Source organism: Maniola jurtina, chromosome Z, assembly GCF_905333055.1.
Source record: "Maniola jurtina chromosome Z, ilManJurt1.1, whole genome shotgun sequence".
In the NCBI taxonomy this organism is placed as follows: Eukaryota; Metazoa; Arthropoda; class Insecta; order Lepidoptera; family Nymphalidae; genus Maniola; species Maniola jurtina.
Genome location: NC_060058.1, coordinates 12,702,995 through 12,727,379, shown reverse-complemented (window position 1 = coordinate 12,727,379; position 24,385 = coordinate 12,702,995). Strand labels below are relative to the sequence as shown.

Here is a 24,385-nt window from a genome sequence, read left to right as displayed (position 1 = left end):
TACCTAGTTATTGTGCGAATAAAGCTAATACCTAAGTAGTCCATCAGCTGAACAGGCATGAACGAGCATTGTACAAAAAGGTTTAAAAAAAATAAGTGAACCGACTTCATAAGCACTAAAAAGTATTAATTAAATGATTTTTAAAAATATATACTTTGTACTTATCAGAGTTAAGAAAGGCTATAGAGCCGTTTGAATGTTGTTTCTTAAAGAAAAACACACCATACACATGTAGAAAAACCTCTACAAGCTTTAATAATTATTGTAATATGAAATTTGTAAAAAAAATTTACTCCTTATGCTTTTATGGATTGCATTAATAAAGATCGCTCTTATCTTATTTTAAAATTGATAAATAATTTATCATTTCGCGGGGCCAACGATACACGATTTGCCATTATTTCCATTAAACCGTCGGCCGCATCGTCGACAATGTTTAACACATTTCCAAAGTTACCCGTCACCACTGTTAAGTGAGTCGCCGACTCAACACAATTTCAAAGTTACCCGTCACCATTGTTAAGTGTGTCGCCGACTCAACACAATTTCAAAGTTACCCGTCACCACTGCAAAGTGTCTTTTGTAAAAGCAGTTAGCAACCTACTAGCAACACTGCGAACAATATCATGCACGGACATTGCACGGATTTTGGAAATTATTGCTGCTTGGGGCGCCAATCGCCATCTTTGATTTTGTTTATTTTTCACTGGACCGGAGGAAGCCGAAGCAAACTTTTAGTTTAGGTTTTGAATAAGTAAGACAAAACAAAGGAAAAATAGATAATTTAGCAATTTTTTTAACGTTTATTAAATACCGTCAAGGTATACGATATTTACTTTAAATACGTAATAGCAAGAGAATCGAGTGCCTTAACCATGTCGCGATCCGGTAAGGATTTATTCTCATAAAATTGAGATGTATATCTCAATTTTATATTGATGCAGATACTAGAACTATTAAAAACAGAATTAGAATTGTTTAATTTTGTCTCAAACATTTCTTATTTGATAAATACGAGTTTGCTAGTGTAATATCTAATTTAGATACTGTTTTGTTTCACATGAATCATTGTCTGATTTACTGTTTTGTTTAGTAAAATAAAAACCCAGCTTTACCATAATTAATTAAAGTATTAATTTGTGAAGTAAGTAAGTTTGGTTAAGATTATTCTTATAAATTACCTTTATCAGTATACCTACTAGTAAAACTTTATTCAATGTCAGGTAGTTATGTATTTAAAGTTAAATTATTTTATATAAGTACATCGTATTTATACCAATTCGTTCAAAATTGTGTTCTAACCACGCTAAATAACATCAAAAAACCACCAAACAAGTAAAGAAGGGGTCAAATATCAATTCACGAAACTACCCTCAGAAAAAAATAATCTATAGAATTTCTAAAAATTCATATCAATTTTTAACCCATAAGCTAATAGTTCGCCTTGCAATTAAAACATCTTCGTGTTTCCAATCAATCACGTCATTTCATCAAAACCTATCCTTGAAATGCTGAACTCTGTTTTAATATACCTCCTATACTCATCAATAAATTCAAATCTAATCTTTCACTCCATGTGCATGAAATCACTGTGGGCTATGTTCAACTTCATAAACACCAGAATCTTTAAAAACCCTTTTATAATCACCTTTAAAATAGTAAATTTTTGTATCTTGAGCTCTGCAAGTTAATAACAGTCTGAAATATTTCTTTTCTGAGCTGGAGCATCACAATAAACAGTGAAAGAAAACCCCAAAATATGTTGGTTTTTTTTTAGTCTCAACTTACAAACTATTTAATGAATTGTTGTTTTCAGTATTTGTCGTTTTAATACAGTACAGTATATGGTACATAATGTACTGAAATTTCATATTCCTAACTAGTTTAGTTTTTGAGATAGCCTCCGTCACAAAAATGGTCTAAAACTGATAACTTTGATGGTGCCCCATTTCCTTATTTTTAAGATGAACAAAAATTAAAAATATATTTGCGCTCTACTCAATGAGATCTAAACAATGATACCCTACATGCTAGGACTAAAAAATGTTTTTCCTGCACATTTTTCATGTATGGGGCCCCCTGAAAAATAATTTTATTGAATTTAATTTGGGTTTGGGTCAATGTTTTACATCAAATACCTATATTTCAGGTTCGTAACAAATTTTGTCTACAAGCTAGAGACCTGTGACACAATCAGTGGACGGACAGACAGACAGACTGACAAACAGACAGCAGAGTGACATTAATAGGGCTCCGTTTTACAATTTGGGTATGGAACCCTAATTACAGTGTTTGTTTCAAGTTTATAGTTATACAAAGGAGATCATTCTAGCTCCATACATTTTTGGGCCTTTTCTGAAAGTGCCGGCCAACGAAAAAAAATGGTACGGATCGTTAGAACTAGCCATTTGGAGTAATAGTTAATATGGCAGAAAAGTTGTAGGATTGCTCTGAACCAAGTTATACAAGGTCGAAGATTCGTCATTTTCATACATTTTATTGATTTCTAAAAGTGCTGGGAAACATAAAATAATGTTAGATATTGCTAGAACTAATGATTTGAAGCAATTGTCATTATGACCCGAAGGCTGTGGGGCCATTATATGTCGTGTTATACAAGTTATACAAAATATTAATATACTTTGTAATTGTAACCGATTTTATGATTTTGTTACTGTTCTGATTGTTTTATACGAATTTGAATACACGTACAATTATTTTGACTCCCACGAAGTGCTGGATCAGCTGCAATGTGGACAAAATTCGTTTATACATACCTGGATTGTATGCGGCCTTGTAATACTAGGTGATCTCATCCAGCCATCTCCCAAACTTCTGCCACTGGGATATCTCCGGCGAGCTCTGTGATGAATACACCATTTGGTTATAAGTACTGTTCACCATAGTAACTACGGGCTTGCTTCAGTCGATAGCTGCCCAAAGCAACCTGCGTCGATTCTTCTGTGAATCTAGGAAAGTCATTGAACGGAGGATGTTGGCTTCCATAGCCTGGAAATGAGCTCTCCTTCTATTATAATTACATATTGTTTTTGATAACAAGTTCTGCTGAACTGTTTTGCTCACTGGCCGTTCATGGATTACGTCAAGAAAATCACGTGCATGCACGTTGTTGTCTATCAGAACATGATAGCCGTTCAGCAATGCTGACAAAATCCTGAAATAATCGATCATGTTACTTAATGTCCGGTTACAAATCCTGAATAACCCTGAGTAAACCAAAATCTTTTCCAAAGCGGTCGTTAATCATTTACATTATCCAGCAGCAAATGGTAAAAAGTCTAGATTTATTGGCTTCGTCAGTAGTTAGCTGGGTTTTTACTGATGTTTTGTTACTGGCATTTGTGCCACATAACCGCACACCTCAAAAAAGAAAGATTACCTCAAGATTGTTTATGGTATCTCTAAAACCATGGACTAAGATAAGAATCCAGTAAAAATCTTCTATATCATTTAAGGTATCATTTAAAATCTAGGCATTGTAAGTTACTGCAGCGTGTAGATTATTGCTCCATCGCAACAAATATAAAGGCTTTTAGTGGTTTCGGAACTTGTGGTTAGGGTATGATTTTCACTGAAAAAAGTAATTAGTGCTTTTCTGAAGATATATATATGTACACGCCTGTATCTGTCTGTACATGCCCTTTATAGATAGCCTTTCTTTCTTGAGGCATGCGGTTATGTGACACAAATGCTAGAAACAAAATATTTTAATAAAACCCAGCTAATTACTGACCAAACCAATAAATCTAAGCTTGTTACCATTTGCCGCTGGATGGTGGGAGTGATGAACAATTGCTTGAAAAGAGATTTTCGTTTGCTCAGGATTGATCAAAGTGACCGGGCATTAAGTAACGTGATCGATTATTTCATGATCGCGGTAACATCGCTAAACAGCTATCATGTTCTGATAGACAATAACGTGATTTCCTTGACAAAATCCATGAACTGGTCAATGCGCAAAACAGTTTAGCAGAACTTGTTATCACACACAATAATTATAATAGAAGAAGAGCTCATTTCCAGGCTATGGAAGCCGACATCCTCCGTTCAATGACTTTCCTAGATTCACAGAAGAATCGAAGCTTTGGGCAGCTATCGACTGAAGCAAGCCCGTAGTTACTATGGTGAACAGTACTTATAACCAAATAGTGTATTCATCACAGAGCTCGCCGGAGATATCCCAGTGGCAGAAGTTTGGGAGATGGCTGGATGAGATCACCTAGTATTACAAGGCCGCATACAATCCAGGTATGTATAAACGAATTTTGTCCACATTGCAGCTGATCCAGCACTTCGTGGGAGTCAAAATAATTGTATGTGTATTCAAATTTGTATAAAACAATCAGAACAGTAACAAAATCATAAAATCGGTTATAATTAATTATACAAAGTATATTAATTTTTTGTATAACTTGTATAACACGACATATAATGGCCCCACAGCCTTCGGGTCATAATGACAATTGCTTCAAATCATTAGTTCTAGCAATATCTAACATTATTTTATGTTTCCCAGCACTTTTAGAAATCAATAAAATGTATGAAAATGACGAATCTTCGACCTTGTATAACTTGGTTCAGAGCAATCCTACAACTTTTCTGCCATATTAACTTTTACTCCAAATGGCTAGTTCTAACGATCCGTACCATTTTTTTTCGTTGGCCGGCACTTTCAGAAAAGGCCCAAAAATAATGATCTCCTTTGATTTAAACAAAACTGATTCCAGTTTTAACTTTACTTGTACTAATGGACATTGATACCTGCCATATTTTATGATTCTAGGTTAACAGGAAGTGCCCTATAGGTTTTGATTCCCTTGCCAAGTCTTGACAGACACAACAGACATATTATTGTAAATTGAATAGTTGAAAAGAGCAAGCGCCGAGTTTCTTGCTAGTTCTTCTCGGTAGGAACGGCATTCTGAACCAGTGGTAGTTTATTTTGACGATTCAAAAGCACTTGTAGAAGTTTAATTGAATAAAAATATTTTTAATTTGAATTTGAGACAGACAACAAAGTGAACAAGATCCTAAAAGGGTTCATCTATTCCTTTTGAGGTACAGAAAAATAAGCAAAAATTCTGTACTTTAAGAGTTGAAGATGCATAATAAGTACTATATATAATGAATATAATACATAACTACGATCATGAAACAGCAGATAAAATATTTTGATTCAATTGTACGACCAACTGTGAGATAGGTATTGTAGATAAACTATTTGCATCGCATGTATTATGGAAGACATTTAATACCAAATCATGTTATATGATACATCAAATTCTTGTACTTTTTCAATACGTTGATTCAGTTAAATACTGATTGTTGTGTTGTGTGAATGTGTTAATTTGAATCTTTGCAAATTAAAACGAAACATGATGGAGCTCAAGCTGTATAGATGGAGTACAGACGATAGTCCTGCAGTATATCCTGATTCTAACTCATCAAGTGATTATCTGTTTTAATTTATCCGTCCTGGTCCGTAGGTCCGGGGTTCAATCCAACTTTCCCGAGTTATGGGTGCTTTAAGCAATTTATTACTTGCTTTACTGTAGCGGACTATGGCCTGACCTACTCATTCTGAGAGAAGCCCTGTACTCAGTAGTGGGCCAGTGCTGGGTTGATCTTGAACAAAACTAGAGTTTAAATTGTTAATAAAAAAACTCCACTCTATCTGTATGTGCTGGGCTTTAGAAGTACTCATAATACTCTTACTTGTTCATAGATTTTGATATATTCTGGCATTATAACCTTGACGAAGACGAAGAAGTTGTAAGAAATGTGGTTGTTACCGCAACTGAGGAAACGCCGCTCCTGAGTTCAACCCCAAATAATCGAAACGTGCAGGGCACCACCGTTGCAGAGTTTACATCAATAGTGGTGCTGACTGTGTCATTGTTAGTGGGGCTTTCCATAGGCGTTTATTTGCTGGTACTGCAATATAATCAAGGTATAGTTCATTTTTCCTTATATTAAAGAAACAAGGAGCTTCTTGCTGAAATGCGTAAGAGGCGCCATCCAATTGAAATTGAAATTATCTGTACCTTAAACTAAACTTTCCGCTAGAATATGGAATACCCTTCCAGCATCAGTTTTCCCTTTCACTTTTAATATAGGTACCTTCAATTTAAGGGTGAATAGGCAACTTCTAGGCGAGCGCGCTCCATCTTAGGCTGCATCATCACTTGCTATAAGTCCGATTGCAGCCTAGCGCTAATATATAAATTAAAAAAAAAAAACTTCACAAAGCTGGGCTGTTATTAAAAAAACTTCACAGGCACGGAAGATTATTTTTTTAACATGTTTTTTACTAACTTGCTTTCTAGTTTTAGTTTTTTTTTTTGTTCATTAGTTTATAGTGAATTTGTTTGGAGTATAAAGTTGTGTGTGTGTGTGTTTTTAACCCCTGACCCAAGAAGAGGGGTGTTATAAGTTTGAAGTGTGTATCTGTGTATCTATCTGTGGCATCGGAACTCCTAAACTAATGAACCGATTTTAATTTAGTTTTTTTTGTTTGAAAGGTGGCTTGATCCAGAGTGTTCTTAGCTATAATCCAAGAAAATCGATTCAGCCGTTTGAAAGTTATCAGCTCTTTTCTAGTTCTTACTTGTAACCTTCACTTGTCGGGGTGTTATAAATTTTGAATTTACACTTGTTTTGTTTTTATTCCATCACAAGTTAGCCCTAGACTGCTATTTCACCTGGTAAAACGGCATGGTGATGTAGTCTAAGATGGCAGTGGGCTAATTTGGAGGGGGTATTGCAAATTCATTAAACCTATTCCCCTGATCGGTTTCTACACGGCGTCGTACCGAAACGCTAAAGCGCTTGGTGGCACGACTTCGTCGGTTGGATGGTAACTAGCCATGGTAGAAGCCTCCCACCGGACTAAGCCAGAAACAAAATAGAAGTTATGAATTCCCAAACTGCCCCTGTCGGAAATCGGACCCTGGCACTCACCACTGTGCCATGGAGGTCGTCAAGAAATGAATGTGAATATTAATTTTTTTAAATAATTTCTAGATCATACTGTTCCACCAATTGAAAATTTTCCTGCATTTCACATTAACAAGTCAGAAATGCACCAGCCTGGTATAGCGGAGGTTCCGAAACAGCCATTCCATGCAAATACTGTGATCATAGAACAAACGGGTACTGCAGAGTGTTCAAGTTCGGAGTCTTGTGTTCCCGTGCTCCAAGAGATAAAGGTACGTACCATACTTTTATATACAACTATATTTTATATAACAAATATAATTATGTTTTCCTTACTTTAAATTCAAAACATGACTGTTAACCATCATCCAAACATCCATCCATGCAAATATAAATGCGAAAGTGTGTCTGTCTGCTAGTTTTTCACATGTTTTTGTTTAAATGTTTGACCTACTTGCGTGCAATGAAAACTTCCCCAATGCCATTTTTAGGTTTCCGTTTCTCAAAAGAAAAGAAAATCCTTATAGGATACCTTCGTTGCCTGTCTGTGTATCTGTCTAACTGTTGTGTCTCTCAATCCGGGGGAATCGAAGTATTTCCCGTTGACCTAGAATCATTAAATGGGGCAGATAACAATGACTTATAGCACAAGTAAGGGGAAAAAAGGAAAGTTTGTGTGTGTGTGTGTATGTGTGTGTGTGTGTGTGTGTGTGTGTGTGTGTGTGTGTGTGTGCGTGTGTGTGTGTGTGTGTGTGTGTATGATATTATTATTAGTCTTTCATGTAAAAAGTCAAGCTGAAATTTGTGATGCAGATTCACATATAGGCTACTTTTTATCCCATCTAAATCCATGGCTCCCGCAGGATTTTTTAAACATATAACCACGCGGGTGAAGTCGCGGGCATCATCTAGTTAACAAATAAAATAATCTATGCATATAACAGGATAAAATGACAGACATCAAGGTGAAGGACACTATGTAGTGCAACCTGACTATCTGCACCATCAGCAAGTCTATGTGATAGGAAAATTTTGTATTCGTTAGTTGCATGATACAAGAAGTTGCAGATATAATTACACACAACATGCTGATAATAATTTATTATTATTTAGTAATAAATGTAAATATGTTAATAATTAGGATGTCTGCCTTCTACTTGTGGGACACAGCGTTCAAACCCCTGCATGGATTGTCAACTATGAAAGAGTTATGTATGTTTTAAGCAAATAAATATCATTTGCTTTAACAGTGAAGGAAAACATCGTGAGAAAACTTGCCTGCCTGAGACTTCTCCACAATGTTCTCAAAGGTGTAGGAAGTCTGCCAGTTCAAAGTGGGCCAATTCGGCCATCCAAACTCTTCTCATTCTGTGAGCAGATCAGTGCTCAGTAGTGAGCTGACGATGTTCATGATAATGAGGAGTAGAATAAAGAATTATTATTATTAGTAAAAGACTGGATCATCTCTGAAGAAATTATGTAGCTACGAGTAACTGTATTGGTGAAAGTAACCCTAAAAACATACAGTTACCGCAGGTGGACTTAAAAACTTGTCAGTGGTTCAACTTAAGCCAATAGGTCCCCCACTAATAAGAACCTCCACTAGAGCTCGTGTCAGCTATTAAGTCATTGAAATAAATGAAAAAGAAAATCGGTAATATTTCCAGGGAAAGTTTGGCGTGAATAACTCTGTGCCATACAACTTCCTTGTAGCAAGCGATGGAACTGCATACAAAGGGCTGGGCTGGTCCAAGCTATCACCATTACACCCCGAACTGAAACCTCTATCCTTTGCATTTATAGGTAAGATATTATAGAAAATAATTTATTCGCAGATACAATACTGTAAATACAACAATATTGTGAATTAAACAATTGAAGAGAGCAACCGCCGAGTTTCTTGCTGGTTCTTCTCGGTAGGAGCGGCATTCCGAACCAGTGGTAAATTATTTGACGATTCAAAAGCACCTGTAAAAGTTTATTTGAATAAAAAAATCTATTCTATTCTATTCTACAGGCACAGTTCAAGAGAGTTAGGTAATCTGTAACAAAACGTCGAGGCTCCGACGTTACTGGCAGGCGTCAAATTTTCCTGCAATTGAAGCTAGGTAGTCTATGAGTAGCCTATATCTCTCTGATTTCACGTCACCCATAGCCTAACATTTGATATATCGTCGGTTCAGGATCAAACTGAGAGGACCCTCACTCTAGTTCACTCTGATCAGGTGTTAACAACAACGCACTAGACAGGTCAATCCGAATAAAAATCTATATGAACTGCAAGATGGCCAAGGGTACTGATTCTGTTGGCAACCTAACCTTAGAGTATTTGCATCTTTTTCTTACCAATGTAATGAGAAAAGCACAGACAAACTTATTTTAATGAAAAACTGTTATACCTCGTGATTTCAGTCTCGAGCATAGTAATTTTTTCAAATCAGCACTGCAATAGGTTGGTACAATTCACAACTGGCACCTTAAGTCATGAGGTTTGACAGTTCTTAATTAGATTAATTTGTCTGACCTTTTCTTATTATTTTGGCAAGAAAAAGATGCAAATATGCACTCTAAAATTTAGTTGCGCTCAGAATTAGTGTCATTGTTATACTAATTTTGACTCATGTGCACTACTATTTTTAATAGTTCATAGAAATGGTCTGCGCTTAAGGCAAATTACGATTGAAAGGAGTGTGGACACCGATGTTCGTTGGAATATTATGTTGTTGCGCTACATCTAGTGAAACATTTATATCGCTGAAGAAGTAGTTTCATAATGAGAGGACTTCCTCCTGTTATTTGTTATTGTGCTATTTTCAAACTCTTAGATTAACGCGGGCGCAATGGCTTTTAGTAAAATTTCGATAATAGAAATGTGAGACGAATTTATTCTCATTTCAGGTAATTTTGCAGAAGCAGCTCCCGCTTTCGAACAGATTGGAATGACGAAAAGTTTAATATCGGATTTTTTGGAGAAAGATCTTTTGATCAAGAACTACACTATAAGAGGCGACCTTTTTGATAAGTTTAAAGACGCTCCTGAATGGAAAAAAATAAAGTCAGGTTACCTATATTCTCTTTAATTTTTGTCGTTAATTTACTTATCAAAGGAGAATGTCTAAAAACCCCATCGTAATTTAAAATAGTTTATATAGAGCATAATTGAATAGAAGGTCTCCAAATATACATTTAGTTTCTCATAAATTAATCATCGATCGGCTACCGCGAGCCCAAACCTGAAGTAAACTGGTCATTTTATTATCAAGAAAAGAAATAATAAATTAATTGCAGTAATATGTCTTTCCTATCAGTTGTAATCGTCATATTATTATGTATACAAAATGGCCTGTCATGGGTAGTTTTATACGTTAAGAAAAGTGTTTTTGAGCGTGCTTTATATGGTTTAATTCTCATTTGAAAGTAACCAATCAAATTCAATGAAATTTTGTTGACACATTCAAAAAACGAATATATGTCTATGAATAGCAGATTCTCATTACAACATTTTATGATAGTTTTCTGTTTCAAAGATGTAATGTGTATATTCTTGAGTTTGCATTACTCTAAAACTAAGGGAATCTCACAGCCAGATACAGATGATGAACGGGAATCAGATACAGATATTAGTTTCAAAAAGTTGTCTACACAATTGAATCTTTGATTGATTAGTAATCAAATAAGAATCAAACTTCGTTTACGTGGATCACGCTTCGAAGTAACTCTTCTTAAAACAACGAAACTCTGCACAGCTTTGAACTAAATGTTTATTTTGGAGAAAATAAATGCATTACTGTGATTTTTTATTGCCATATTAACATACTTAATATTATAAATAATTTTGATCGAAGCTAGATTTTTTTCAGATTAATTTTAGGCATTCTTCTTTGAGACATTCTTACATTGAAGATAAAAAGAACTGTTTTTGTAAGAATGCTCATAATCACAATATAAGTTCAATATTGTGATTTGTTTGGAAGTTTTTTTTATTTTTTATTCTTTTGGAAGTTATGTTACTATGTTTTTGTTAAACTTTTTGATTTTATTTTGGAAACTATCAAAGCGAAAATAAATTACAAAATTTATTTCTTGCTAACGATCATGTCCATATTTTTTTCTATCAATGTTTTGTAGGCATAGGATTTTCTTTGTTTTTTTTTCTTTTGATATTTCTAAGCCTAGTTACCAAAAATGTTGTTAAGTTAATTGGTGCTAGAATATTGGAAGTCATAGCCGTAGGTAAGAGGAATTTTAGGGGTTCAAATCCAGAAGTGTGATCCTAGACATGAGGCGTCCTTGAAAATCCCAAAATTTATTTCTTTAAAAAGAAACTAAAAAAGATTATAGCATTTGATGTCACCATAGTTTTCTCATTAAATCACATTTGGTGATGGTTGTTTGTTTCTATTTTGTTTGCTTTAAATTTCAAAGCCATTTTTTCTTTAATACAATCATAATATTTTTAGTACTAACCAAGAACCCTGTCAATTTTTTCTGATGAAAGGATTAAGTAAGAAATCTAGCCCTGATAAAACCTCTTCCAAAATGAATATTTGGCTATGGCTTTGGTAGAAGTTACTACTATTTTTTACTTTTTCAAAAATCATCTATAGATATATGAGTATATTAATAAGAAAGACTATTCAAAGATATTAATATATTATGTCGTCTTTGTTTTGAGTATTAGTTTAAATAAAACTTATTTGAAGACATAATATATTATGTTTCCTTTTTGTTTAGATAGTTGATTTTTATTAAAATATCTATTTTCAAGTTAATGAAGGTAGAACTCAAAAGTTACTACTTTTTCACTTTTTGAAAAAAAGAACTGTTACTTATAAACTTAAAAGATATATAGTATGTTATTTTTGTTTTGATTTATATAGTTAATTATATTAAAACTGTTTTCCAGTTAATGGTACCAATTCATGTTGTACAGAAATCCCAATCTAAAGTGCAATTAAATTTATTTATGTGGTTTTTATAAAATTCCCAGTTAAATATTACCTTACTTAGATCCCGGTCCCAGCGGCATAAAATGTTGTTAAAGCGCACGTTCACATGTAGGACAAACATAACCGAATATGTATAGAAATGCTTATACGGTTAAAACTGTGAAAACGTATGAATAGTTCTATACTCTAATGTATGCGTCACTACGTAAGTCGGTAAGATTTTTCCTGCAAAAAACGTGCGGTGCAAAGCCGTGTGAACGGGGTCTTACATTATTGTACAACTACAGGCATAACAGAACTGAGTAAGTTGCCGTGGTAGAGCGGTGCGGGAGAGGAGTGTGACGTGACGCAAGACCTCAGTGATTCGTCACTAGTGACAATTGTCACCCGTCCCGCATCGCTCCACTACCGCACGAACCTACTCAGTTATGCGCTATACCTATAACTTGGTACCATTATCCTCTGGCCCCAATAACTATTGAGCCAGATGTTGTGCCAAATATACCCAGTGGCCCTTACACGTTGGCCCAACTCGCTACGGATCCTACGTGTGTAAAGGGCTTCACTTTATGCTAAATGTCTACTAGCAATAAAACTTGCAGGAGCTAGCTGTCATTGTTACATTATCATATACAAAATTTACAGATGTTTACTTGCTGTGAATATTTAAACAGACAAGTGTCTTTCCGGAGCCTAGCTCTTCTGCGAGTTTAATTGTTTCTGAACATAACTTTAGTATTAATCGTCGAGCATAAAACTCTTAGAGCAGGCGAAGTCGCCTGTAAATAACTCCCTCTGCATCAATTACTGTTTCCCTAGTGCTAGCTAGAAAGCTGAGGAGTCTCAGCTTTTTTATATAAATGTCCTTTGGTACCGTAGAGTTCCCTAACTTCGTCTGCTTTTGACCGTTTTTTTCAAATTTTCCGCCAATCGGATCTAAAAAAATCTGTTAAGCCTGACAAACATCGTCCAATGGTAATAGTTCTTTTTATGTGTGTATGAAAGTGTACCTACTGTTTATAGTTTAGGCAAGCTAATGACCGTTAAAAAAATAGACGAAGTTAAGGTGAAATTCCAAACTTCATCTATGCATAGGAAATTAATTTTAAACATAATGCCAATTTTATCAAAAAAATATAAATAAGATAAAATTATTCAAAAGTCCAAATACACTATCTTAATGCCTTTTAATTTTATATATTTTATACTTTTATTTAGGTAGACGAAGTTAGGGCGTACTTTGTCCAAAATCGTTCTTAAATTCAGGGGTGGCACAAAGGTATCGTAAATAAAAATGAAATATGATGAATGAATTAAACACTTTAATCGTAGTAATCGTAAAACTGTCTTTTTCTTAGGCATTCTAATGCTAAATCCAACATGTCTTGGCTGTGAGCAACTGTATATGATCGTTTTTTCTTTTTTACGAATTCTCGATTCATGTCTAGAGTTTTTGGATTACCTGTAAATAAAATTAATATAATCGACTATTGCAAATATAAATTTATAGTAGTATATTTTGTAATAGTTAATTTTCTTCAAATACACTGGACAGCAAATAAACCGGGCCACCTGCTACCTTGGCAGTCTGATTCGATTTTCTCAAAAAGTATAAAACTTACAACTATCAAAATTATACCTGCAGAAAGTGCATTTTATGATGAATAAAATGAATGGAAATTCATTGGGATTAATCAATTAATTAAGTGTTTATTAAGGATTTTAGAAAGAAGAGTCGTTTTCCAGCCATGTTAATCGTTAGTAATCATGAAATGAAAACAAAAATTAAAGCCAGAAACAAAAATAAAATTAAAAAAAAGTTTTTGGTCAGTATTCAGTATTCCTTCCCCTTGCTCGGATAACTGCCAGCATCCTCGTATTCATCCACCTCACGAGCCTGACGATGAAATCTCGAGGATTGCATTCCGCTCCTCTTTAATTGCGATTCGCAGCTCTGGAAGCCTTGGAAGCTCTCGGGAAAAATAAAATGATTGAGTTAAAACAGATATTTTAGCAGTATAAAAATATGTTTTCTTCATTATTATTATGTTAGATTTTCAATATGGCGTCGCTGGCGTCGTATGGTTTGACGTAGAACTGACAGCAGAAAGTTTTCGAGCTTCAAATTAACCATCATAGGAAAGACTTCCACATAATTGAATACATGTTTAAAATTCTTCTCAATCTTTCTAGTGGAGTAAATAAAGCCGTAAAATAGCCAATCTTAGGAAGTCCTCAGAAACAGCTCCGATTTTGATGATTTTTTTTTTAAATTCTTGTTTTTTATACATTATTTAAAATCAGAAACGTTTTGAAGCGGGGAAATAATTTTTTTATCCATATGTGCGATATTTATACACGAAGTCCAGAAAAACGCTACCTTCTCTTTGAGAAGTTGTAGAGGAGGTCAAATGCTACAAATGACCTCTAAACACTTATGGGCAAAAACCGCCCGTTTTTGAGTTATTGATCGTTTTCAGAAAAATACGTATTTGTTTCTTTTAAAATTCATTAAAAAAAAAGTAAGGCATATAGCCGACTTTTTATTTAATTTCTAAGTACTACACATCTCAATTAATAAGTGTGAATACTAAAATAAAAATAATCTTTGTAGGTTCCCCGGTTAGGGATCCAAGACTGTACCAGTTTCATAATTTCTATTGGGTTACTTTGCCAAAAAATTGATTTTTTTTTAAAGTTACAGAAATTTTTGGCCTGAAAATTATTTGCAAAGCTTCTACACATTTTCAGCTATCTAATGATGTACAAAACTATAAAATAAGTTGAAAATTAGCTAAAAAAACGATAAAATAATAGCACAAGGGAGAAATTTCTTAACACTTAAATTTTAAACAAATCGTTCCTATTGATCAATTGAGCTATCCCGTGGCCGATTTTATGATCAGACTTGACCAGATTATATAGTTAAAGTAAACTGTTACCTCTTTCTAAGTAGAAACTACCTCTAAACAAAGAAAAAACGATTTGTTTGTTAAAATTTAAGCGTTAAGAAATTTCTTCCTTGTGCTATTATTTTATCGTTTTTTTAGCTAATTTTCAACTTATTTTAAAGTTTTGTACATCATAAGATAGCTGAAAATGTGTAGAAGCTTTGCAAATAATTTGCAGGCCAAAAATTTCTGTAACTTTAAAAAAAAAATCCATTTTTTGGCAAAGTAACCCAATAGAAATTATGAAACTGGTACAGTCTTGGATCCCTAACCGGGGAACCTACAAAGATTATTTTTATTTTAGTATTCACACTTATTAATTGAGATGTCTAGTACTTAGAAATTAAATAAAAAGTCGGATATATGCCTTACTTTTTTTTTAATGAATTTTAAAAGAAACAAATACGTATTTTTCTGAAAACGATCAATAACTCAAAAACGGGCGGTTTTTGCCCATAAGTGTTCAGGGGTCATTTGTAGCATTTGACCTCCTCTACAACTTCTCAAAGAGAAGGTAGCGTTTTTCTGGACTTCGTGTATAAATATCGCACATATGGATAAAAAAATTATTTCCCCGCTTCAAAACGTTTCTGATTTTAAATAATGTATAAAAAACAAGAATTTAAAAAAAAAATCATCAAAATCGGAGCTGTTTCTGAGGACTTCCGACGAAAATGCTTCGTTTACTCCACTATTCGTATTGACAGCATTGACAGTTAATGTAATATTTTTGCGAAAACTATTTTATTTATTTTGTAGTGATCAATCTCCCGCGCCTAGTTTTAATGAAAACAGTAACAGACTCAATTTTGAACCCCTAAATCTGTTCTTAGAAATCATCTGATTTACTGGAAAAATATATTTAAGTATTAAAATATAGTCTCATTGACACATAATGAACTAAAATATGGATTTTTAATCACAATAATGAGTAAAAAAAAGAACTGTTGCCAATTTTTGCAAATTATATGGCTAGTTTAACACAATTTTTTGTATTGAATAAAGCATAACTTCATTCAAAAATTTATGCGAAAATAAACTATGTTCTTTAACGAATCTTTTTATGTAGTTTTGATAACAATCCATTAATTTGATCTAACATAAAAATAATAATAAACATCACTCCAAATTGCAATAAGCAGCCACGCAATAAACAAAATAGTCTTTTTAAATATGATACATTAAATGTCAATACGAAAAATTGGTTTATTTTAAACATGTATTCAATTATGTGAATTTTTTTTCCTATAATGGTAAATTTAGCGCTTGAAATCATAAAATTTTTGATTTTTGTGAGAGCGCGGCCTTATACAAGCGTGGGAATTGAGGAAGCTTAATGTGTGATGACTTTGGCATAACGGCGGCGGATACCTCGGCCTTTAGTCTCAAATGTGTCTTGTTTCATTAAACTGATTTTACCTTATCATTATTATGTCAATTAATAAAGCTGAGCTTAAGATGCTGTCAAAATAAACGCTTTGCTTTACTCCACTACACTTTACTCTGTAGGTAAACGTCGAACCTTGTTCGTAACGGACCTTACGGATCGAATCGTTTACGGATGGAGCTATGGGAGCGCACTGTATTACTAACTCCAGAAACCCTATCCAATCCAATGGAGCCTGAGGCATTTAGTAGCATGAGAAAATAGGAGGCAGAGACAGTCAATACTAATAATAACTATTCAATGTTTTTATTGTTTCTAGATACCAGTATGTGGTACAAAACAAGATTCAGCATTTAACCCTATGCATGCAACTCAGGGATGCCCTCTTTGCAATGACTCAATCTGACAAATATCGAGGCCTTAAGGAAAACATGGAAGGTCATCCTTTGATTGAAAAAATGTTAATATCTCTTCAAAACCAACGTTATGGCATTTATCTCCCCTAAATTAGTGCTAAAAGTTTAAGGTAGGGTTAAACTGTATTTATATTTTCTCGGGATACCAAAAGAATGTTAAATTTAATTTATTCAATGGTGTTATTAAAATTTTACCAAATAAACTTGGAGCAGGTATCCGGGCTCGAATCCGGCATTTCAGCTCATCCCATAAGTGTTCTATCGGATTCAAGTCAGGGTTTCGAGCTGACCAGTCCATTGTACGAATGTCCACGGCGTGTACATACTGGGCTACCACATGAGTAACATGAAGCCGTGCATTATGATGCATAAACTGACATATTCTGCCCGATATATCCTGCGTAAGGTACCACATGGTCAGTGAGGATTTCAGTAATTTATCAATGACATCAATCCACGTGTACAACCCCGTGGTTCGATGAAAACTTACGCTGTACGTGTGGTTAACGAGATGCCGCCCCAGATCATTACAGATCCTTCTCCATAAGCAAGTTTCCTCGATGCAACACTGAGAATAACGTTCTCCAGGGCAACGATATTCTCTCTGAGGTCGATCATCTCACTCTGGTCTCATCAGTGAAGAGTACATTACCCCACTGTCCTAACGTCCAGTCCCTATGCTCTCGAGTAAACTCAAGTCGTGCTTCACGGTGGGCTACCGTCAATGCCGCGCCTGTAGCAGAACAGAAGTTGGATATCGGGCGTCGGCATTCGTACAATGGACTGGTCAGCTCGAAGTCCGGACTTAAATCCGATAGAACACTTATGGGATGAGCTGAAAAGTCGGGTTCGAGCCCGGATAACTGCTCCAACAAGGCTTCCATAGCTGGATGCAATTGAAGAGTATTGGAAGGCAATTCCTCGAGATTTCATCGTCAGGCTCGTGAGGTGGATGAATACGAGGATGCTGGCAGTTAGCCGAGCAAGGGGAGGGAATACTGAATACTGATCAAAAACTTTTTTTAATTTAATTTTTGTTTCTGGCTTTAATTTTTGTTTTCATTTCATGATTACTAACGATCAACATGGCTGGAAAACGACTCTTCTTTGTAAAACCCTTAATAAACACTTAATTAATTGATTAATCCTAATGAATTTCCATTCATTTTAATCATCATAAAATGCACTTTCAGCAGGTATAATTTTTATAGTTGTAAGTTTTTTACTTTTTGAGAAAATCGAATCAGACTTTCAAGGTAGCGGGTGGCCCGGTTTATTTGCTGTCCAGTGTATAAAAAGTGAGTTCATTTCTAGCACTTTTAGTTGGCGCATGTCTGTTAATAAAAGTTTTTTCTTATAAAATTTCTAGGTTTTGCCCGCGGCTCCGCTCGCATGAATTTTGGTTTATCATAAATCCCGCGGAAACCGTGGATTTCAGGATAAAATATACTCCTTCAGGAGTTCTCCTACATCACAAGTCTCAACTGTTTATCCTATTTGGCTGAAATTAGAAATGGAAATAAATTATACCCTGACTTAATACACAGGCTACTTTTTATCGTGATAAAGCCATGGTTCATGCGGAATCAATAAAAAAAAACAACATTCACGCAGGCAGCGCCGCAGGAAAAACCTAGTAACTTTATATTTAAAGAAACCTTTTATTATCAAACATTAATTTAAAACACCTTAAATGCGCCAGAAATCAACTCTTTTATCAACTTACTTTACATTTTGTTATGTAGGAAATACATAGTTATTTATACAATATACTTATGTACGTTTTGGTAATTATTCAGATACATAACAGTTTTAAATAGGTATAGAGGGTATAGAGTAAGAAAAAATACAGACCAGGTACTTTTTCATATAAGTAAAAAAAAAAAAAAAAGTTCTTATTATAATTTTGACGACCCTAAAGGCAGACGAAGTTAGAAAAACATCACATTACAGATTGTATCCTAACATTGTCTGCCCTAATATTTCTGTAGTTAACGAACATATCTGAATGATTTTTTTAATTTTGGTAATGGATTATATGAGTAAACTGTAGTAAAGATTTAAAAACTTACCTCCAAGCAGTATTGAGTAATGACACAAATTTTCGGGGTCGGTAAAAAAGAAGCGTGTGCGTGAACCGAAGTTACTCACGATTTTGACAAAATGGCCACCAATATTTTGACAAATGACATTGCAAAGTTGCCATGATTAAATATGTATACTTCCCAAATCACTACAATTAGTGTTTCCATAAAAGGAAAAAAAATATTGAACTTTTTAAATTTTAGCCGATGTTAGGCATATAAGTTGAAGTTAGGAGACTCTACGGTACTCCTTTGAATTAACCAACCAAAATTAACCCATAAAACTCGATGAAATTTTGTTCTAGAAACTAGTATCCCGTGACTGTGTTTGTCAGTCTGTAAAAATTCTAATTTTTATTCACTGGAATAAAAAATTTGTATAGAAAAAAATTATTCCTCAGATAAAAGTTATTTGACGATTGAAAAATCAGCCGAATACGAAGTGGAACATACCATTAACTCGATGTTTTACTACAAAAAACATGCGTTGTTAATGCTGTGTGAAATTAAACTTAACTACAAAAAAATAAGTGTACGCTTATGTCTGTTCTAAGAGTTGCGTGCTCGATGGAATATGGGATCGAACAAACAAAAGTATTAAATGCAATAGTTACTATTGATATTTAAATTTTGTTTGCTTAGCATTTTTTGTTAAAGACATCTCAGTATTTAATAAGCTCATAATAATATAACGATTTGTGATATTAGCATTAAGAAAAGACTATATAAGAAGATATAAGAGATCAGTCGTAATAAATCATGTCGTCACATTTTTTACCAGTGCATTAAATTCGTTTTATTTGTAAGAAGTTAATACTGGAAACATTTCTAGAGTACGCACTGCATTACGAATCCGGGATTTTCGATTAGAAGTAGCCGTATTGTATAGAGCAACTAGCTCTGAATTTCATTTTCCGAAACCGAGAATATCTTATTTAGGAGCATTGTTTCCGGACCGAGTTAAGCGCAATATTGCACTGTTCCGATCCTAATCCGACTGTCATGCGGGCGGTGGGTTCGGCAACATCTGTTAGACTACAGGCCCATGTTTAAAAATGGGTGGGTCATATGAACCACCAGGTGACGTATACAGGACGATATAAGAGCATAAAATAATAAGTTTCAGCACTATGCCGTCACTTGTAAGCTGTCCAACAGAGTGCTGGTGAGAATTGAAAAGTGCAGGTAGAGTGAGTACATTTTGGTCATATATTTTTGTACGGCATTTTTACCATCGATAGATCCATGAAAAATAATAAGAAAGCGCGCAGTGCCGTAAAAAAATGGTGCGCCACAAAGTCAGTAAATGTTTTGATTTTCTGACAATTTCCGGGGTAAATTTGGTCATTTAATTCTGTACGGCACTAGTTTCATACTGTTTCAATACAGCCTCTAATCCATTATTCCGCAACGCCGTACAAAAATCATGCGACAAGGGGAAAAATTGAGGGTAGCAACCCCCTCTCTTTCCGTGGTCCGGGGGGTGATTTGACAAAGTACGGCTTTGGTTCCAAAACATTATCTAGCACTCAAAAGTACTATTAAAAATAATGCCGTAAAAAAATTAGTGTTCATTTGAATGTGTATCAATAATTATCTTAATTTCATGGTATACTTAATTTTTAAAGCTGTAAAATCATTTGACTCTGTACGGCAACTTTTTTTTTAACATGATAGTGTAAAATACTATTGTTATATAGTATTGCCGTTCAAAAGAAACTGTTCTAAAAAAAATTATAGATAAATACAAAAACTGAAATTTTTCAAATTATTGCAAAAGTTTAAATATTCATAGATTAATAAAATATAGCAATTTTCTACGCTTTTCCCTTGTTTTAAATAGTATTAAGATAAATAAATTAGGAAAAAATTATGCCGTACATTTTAATGCAGACCATATCTTTTAGGCTGATGAAAATGACGCTACCATTTTAAGGGTGTAGTACTTTATGGCCATCTGATACTGTACGGCATTAACATATTTTTGAAGAGAACAATTGATAATATGATAAAATCACTATGCCGTCTAACTGAAGTGAACGGGTGTGTATATAATATCCACATCCCCTACAAACCTTTGGACCAACGAAAATGTACGGCATGTAAAAAAATATTATCTATGCATAAAACACTTTCAAAATAAATTAATTTTATGTTGTTTCAAATCACCCCCCGGACCACGGAAAGAGAGGGGGTTGCTACCCTCAATTTTTTCCCCTTGTCGCATGATTTTTGTACGGCGTTGCGGAATAATGGATTAGAGGCTGTATTGAAACAGTATGAAACTAGTGCCGTACAGAATTAAATGACCAAATTTACCCCGGAAATTGTCAGAAAATCAAAACATTTACTGACTTTGTGGCGCACCATTTTTTTACGGCACTGCGCGCTTTCTTATTATTTTTCATGGATCTATCGATGGTAAAAATGCCGTACAAAAATATATGACCAAAATGTACTCACTCTACCTGCACTTTTCAATTCTCACCAGCACTCTGTTGGACAGCTTACAAGTGACGGCATAGTGCTGAAACTTATTATTTTATGCTCTTATATCGTCCTGTATACGTCACCTGGTGGTTCATATGACCCACCCATTTTTAAACATGGGCCTGTAGTCTATGTCAAAACGGATGCAGTGCAAAATTGACATCTGGATTCGATCCGCGTATCGTATATATGTAGATCTAATATTTGTCGGTTTCCGATCGGATATAGTGCGTAAAGACTTAAAGAGCTTTAGGAGGGTTGTGCAATGTGCATTGGTGCAATCCAAATTTAGTAAAATATATTATTTATATAAGTACATATTAATCTATTTTTACATGTGTGACTTAAAAAGTAAACAGGTATTTAGCCGTGCTTAGGAACACTATGCACGGTACATAGGTTGTTAGCGTTAGTTTTAACTATTTAAAACCGTGATACAAACGAAAATCCTAACTTTAGAGCAGGAGTCGGAAACGCGAAGTCTACGCGTTTTCTGCTACTTGAATACCTTTTAAGTCTGCTAAGAAAAATTAGATTACACAGCCGAATTTTGTCGGATATATCGGAATCTAAAACCAGGTATGAAGGCCAACCGTTTCCGAGAGTATTTTCTGGCGGAGAATCAAAATCGATCTCATCTGATTGGAATAGAATGTGTGATTACTGATTAGTATGATTCATTTGTGTGTACGGTTGATATTTAATTAGTATTTATCCGTCAGAAACTACACCGGTAATAAAATGTCGCATCTCGATGATTTTGTTAGATTTCGAGTATCGAAATATTATGACATCAAAGCAAAATAGACATAATACATATATACTATTGAATATACAGCTTTAAAATAAGGATTTAAGTTTCATTTTACTCAGTTTCGATACTTGAAATCTATCAACGTTATCCAGATACGTACTATCTTCGGATAGTATAGGGGACTCTTTCTTACGTAATCACTAATCACATACAAATTACAGAGGCGTTAACCATTTTGAATGGCCGACCATAAAAATAGGCTGTTTGTAATTGGTCGGTCACTCAAAATGGTTGGCTACAGATTTTTTTGGTCTTCGTCATTTGTATGTATTACGTAACAGAGAGAGCCTTAAACTAACTTCTCTCCGTAGATAGATATAGAGAGTAGATAATAATTTATATACTGCAATTTATCGTGCCGGTCAATTGGACAGCGCCCATGCCTGGTTATATCAATTAATATATTTTTAGTTATTACCTAAAACAAAACATATCATAATAAAACGAAGTAAGTAAAGTCAAATGTTTGTAGTTTTATTTGAATATTCCATATTAATAGTAATAATAAGTAGAGGAGAAAATATAATTATACTTATTTTATATAGGTGCGTAGTTCAATTTGCAAGAATTTAGAATTCACGGTATGCTTTGCTTTTACTGAGATACATGGCCGTAGCCGGGGGGGGGGGGGGGGGGGGGTTTTCCCCCATCCCAGACAAAGAAAAATTGTTTTAAAACGCATAATAGAATACTTCTCGAATTTACCAATCATTTTTGTAAATATATCAAAAATTTCGCGCTCGTTTTGCTCGCGGTTTTTATATATTGTATTAGCAGGTGCTCGGAGCTTCACGTTGATTTGGGTTTGGGATAAAATACCTTTGGGATTTACCAAGCTATCTCTGAATAGTACTTACCAAATTTTGGCTAAGAAAAGGTTTTGGCCCTGAAAAGGACTTTTGCTAGTATTAATATAGATTTTTTGTAAAATATTTTTGTATATTAGTCGATACCCGAAACTTCGTCCACACGGTTTTACGTTTTCAAAAATCCCCTGTCGAATTGCGCTCGCGCACCTATTTTTTCTTGTATTCTATCCTGCTGTCAAATTGAAAGGTAAAATTCCACTAACCAAGCCCGTCGTTTTTTTCTCATGAAAAGATTCGGTTAAGACCCGGATAACTCCCCCCCCCCCCCCCCCCCTCCCCAAACCTATTTCTGGCTACGGCCATGCTGAGATATACCTACCTATCACAGTTTAGGTATAATTTGGACCTTTTCTCTATAGGTAATAATTATTGAGTTTCAGGTTAAATCGGTTCACATAGTGATATTTAACATTTGCGCAAATACGTTCACTTTTTGATTTGGTATGTAGACAGTTATTTTTATGTTAATATTTGCTAACGTATTTACGTAAATAGGTACCTATTACAGTTAAAAATACCTATAGAAATGATGTCAAGATATTTAAACTTATAGGTGGTAACTTTCATGTATACGTAATAAGTAGATAAATGTAATATTGTTGACAAAGTCATTGAATAGGGAAAGTCGTTAACTTAGAACGATAACTATAATATGACGTGTAGATGAGAGGTAAGTGTACAAGTGTAAATTAAAAATTTATAACACCCCCGACAAGTGAAGATTACAGTAACTAAAAAAGAGCTGATAACTTTCAAACGGCTGAACCGATTTTCTTGGAATAAAGCTAACAACACTCGATCAAGCCACCTTTCAAACAAAAAATAAACTATATTAAAATCGGTTCATTAGTTTAGGAACTACGATGCCACACAGATACACACTTCAAACTTATAACACCCCTCTTTTAGGGTCGGGGGTTAAAAAGGACATAGCACAGGTGGCCTGGTTTGCTTAAGACGTATTCGTTTAATAACAACAGTTCCCGTGGGATTTTTAAAAAACCTAAATCCACGCGAACGAAGTCGCGGGCATCAGCTAGTTTCTAATGAATCCTAATTCCTAATTTACATACTCCTTCATGCCACAATGACTGAACCGATTTGGAATGAATTTAGCTTATACCCTGAATTAATATAAATAATATGGGCATCATAATAAGAAAGTTATATAAATAAAAAAAAACACTTATTCCATTAACACTTTAATTTCATTTGGTTATAAATTTAAGCAGATACCGTAAAATCTTACAATAGGCATATTATATTACAGTTTAATATACTTAATTTGTTATACTTATAACAAAATATGTTCTTGTTTATAAATACCTATTCTTAAACCTACTCGTCATAATGTTTAGTAAAGTACCCTTCAGTTTTTACCCGACTGCGGCAAAGCCAAAAGGAAGGGTTATGATTTTAACAGTCTTTGTGTGTATGTATGTTTGTGTCCAGATTCTGTGTGTTCCAC

At 34.3% G+C, this 24,385-nt stretch overlaps 2 protein-coding genes and 1 long non-coding RNA gene across 4 annotated transcripts in view; 1 reads left to right on the top strand and 2 right to left on the bottom strand.

The window, feature by feature from the left end:
• Positions 1-4,419, bottom strand: part of LOC123880578 (acyl-coenzyme A thioesterase 13-like) — a 42,752-nt gene extending 38,333 nt beyond the window's left edge. The window contains exon 1 of the mRNA XM_045928773.1: positions 4,409-4,419. The gene's annotated coding sequence lies outside the window, so the exon portion shown is untranslated. The remainder of the gene's footprint in view (positions 1-4,408) is intronic.
• LOC123880571 (peptidoglycan-recognition protein SB2-like) lies at positions 666-10,073 on the top strand. Of its 2 annotated transcripts, none has more exons than XM_045928764.1 (5): positions 666-888; positions 5,747-5,971; positions 7,045-7,229; positions 8,625-8,760; positions 9,856-10,073. In XM_045928764.1, the coding sequence occupies exons 1-5, from the start codon at positions 876-878 to the stop codon at positions 10,035-10,037; spliced, it is 741 nt and encodes a 246-aa protein (XP_045784720.1). In that variant the 5' UTR covers positions 666-875; the 3' UTR covers positions 10,038-10,073. The 2 variants fall into 2 exon arrangements, with proteins under 2 accessions (XP_045784720.1, XP_045784719.1); XM_045928763.1 differs by lacking the exon at positions 666-888 and adding an exon at positions 5,356-5,469.
• LOC123880592 lies at positions 7,722-16,713 on the bottom strand. The gene is made up of 3 exons (XR_006799289.1): positions 16,539-16,713; positions 10,846-10,848; positions 7,722-7,732 (listed from the first exon to the last, which is right to left on the bottom strand). It is a non-coding gene; the product is annotated as an uncharacterized LOC123880592 (long non-coding RNA).
• Positions 16,714-24,385: the final 7,672 nt, after the last annotated feature.

Coding starts and splice junctions, on each gene's coding strand:
- LOC123880571 (XM_045928763.1), top strand. CDS start 5,397: ATGATGGAGCTCAAGCTGTATAGATGGAGTACAGACGATAGTCCTGCA. Junction 7,230..8,624: donor CCGTGCTCCAAGAGATAAAG/GTACGTACCATA, acceptor TAATATTTCCAG/GGAAAGTTTGGCGTGAATAA. Junction 8,761..9,855: donor TCTATCCTTTGCATTTATAG/GTAAGATATTAT, acceptor TTCTCATTTCAG/GTAATTTTGCAGAAGCAGCT.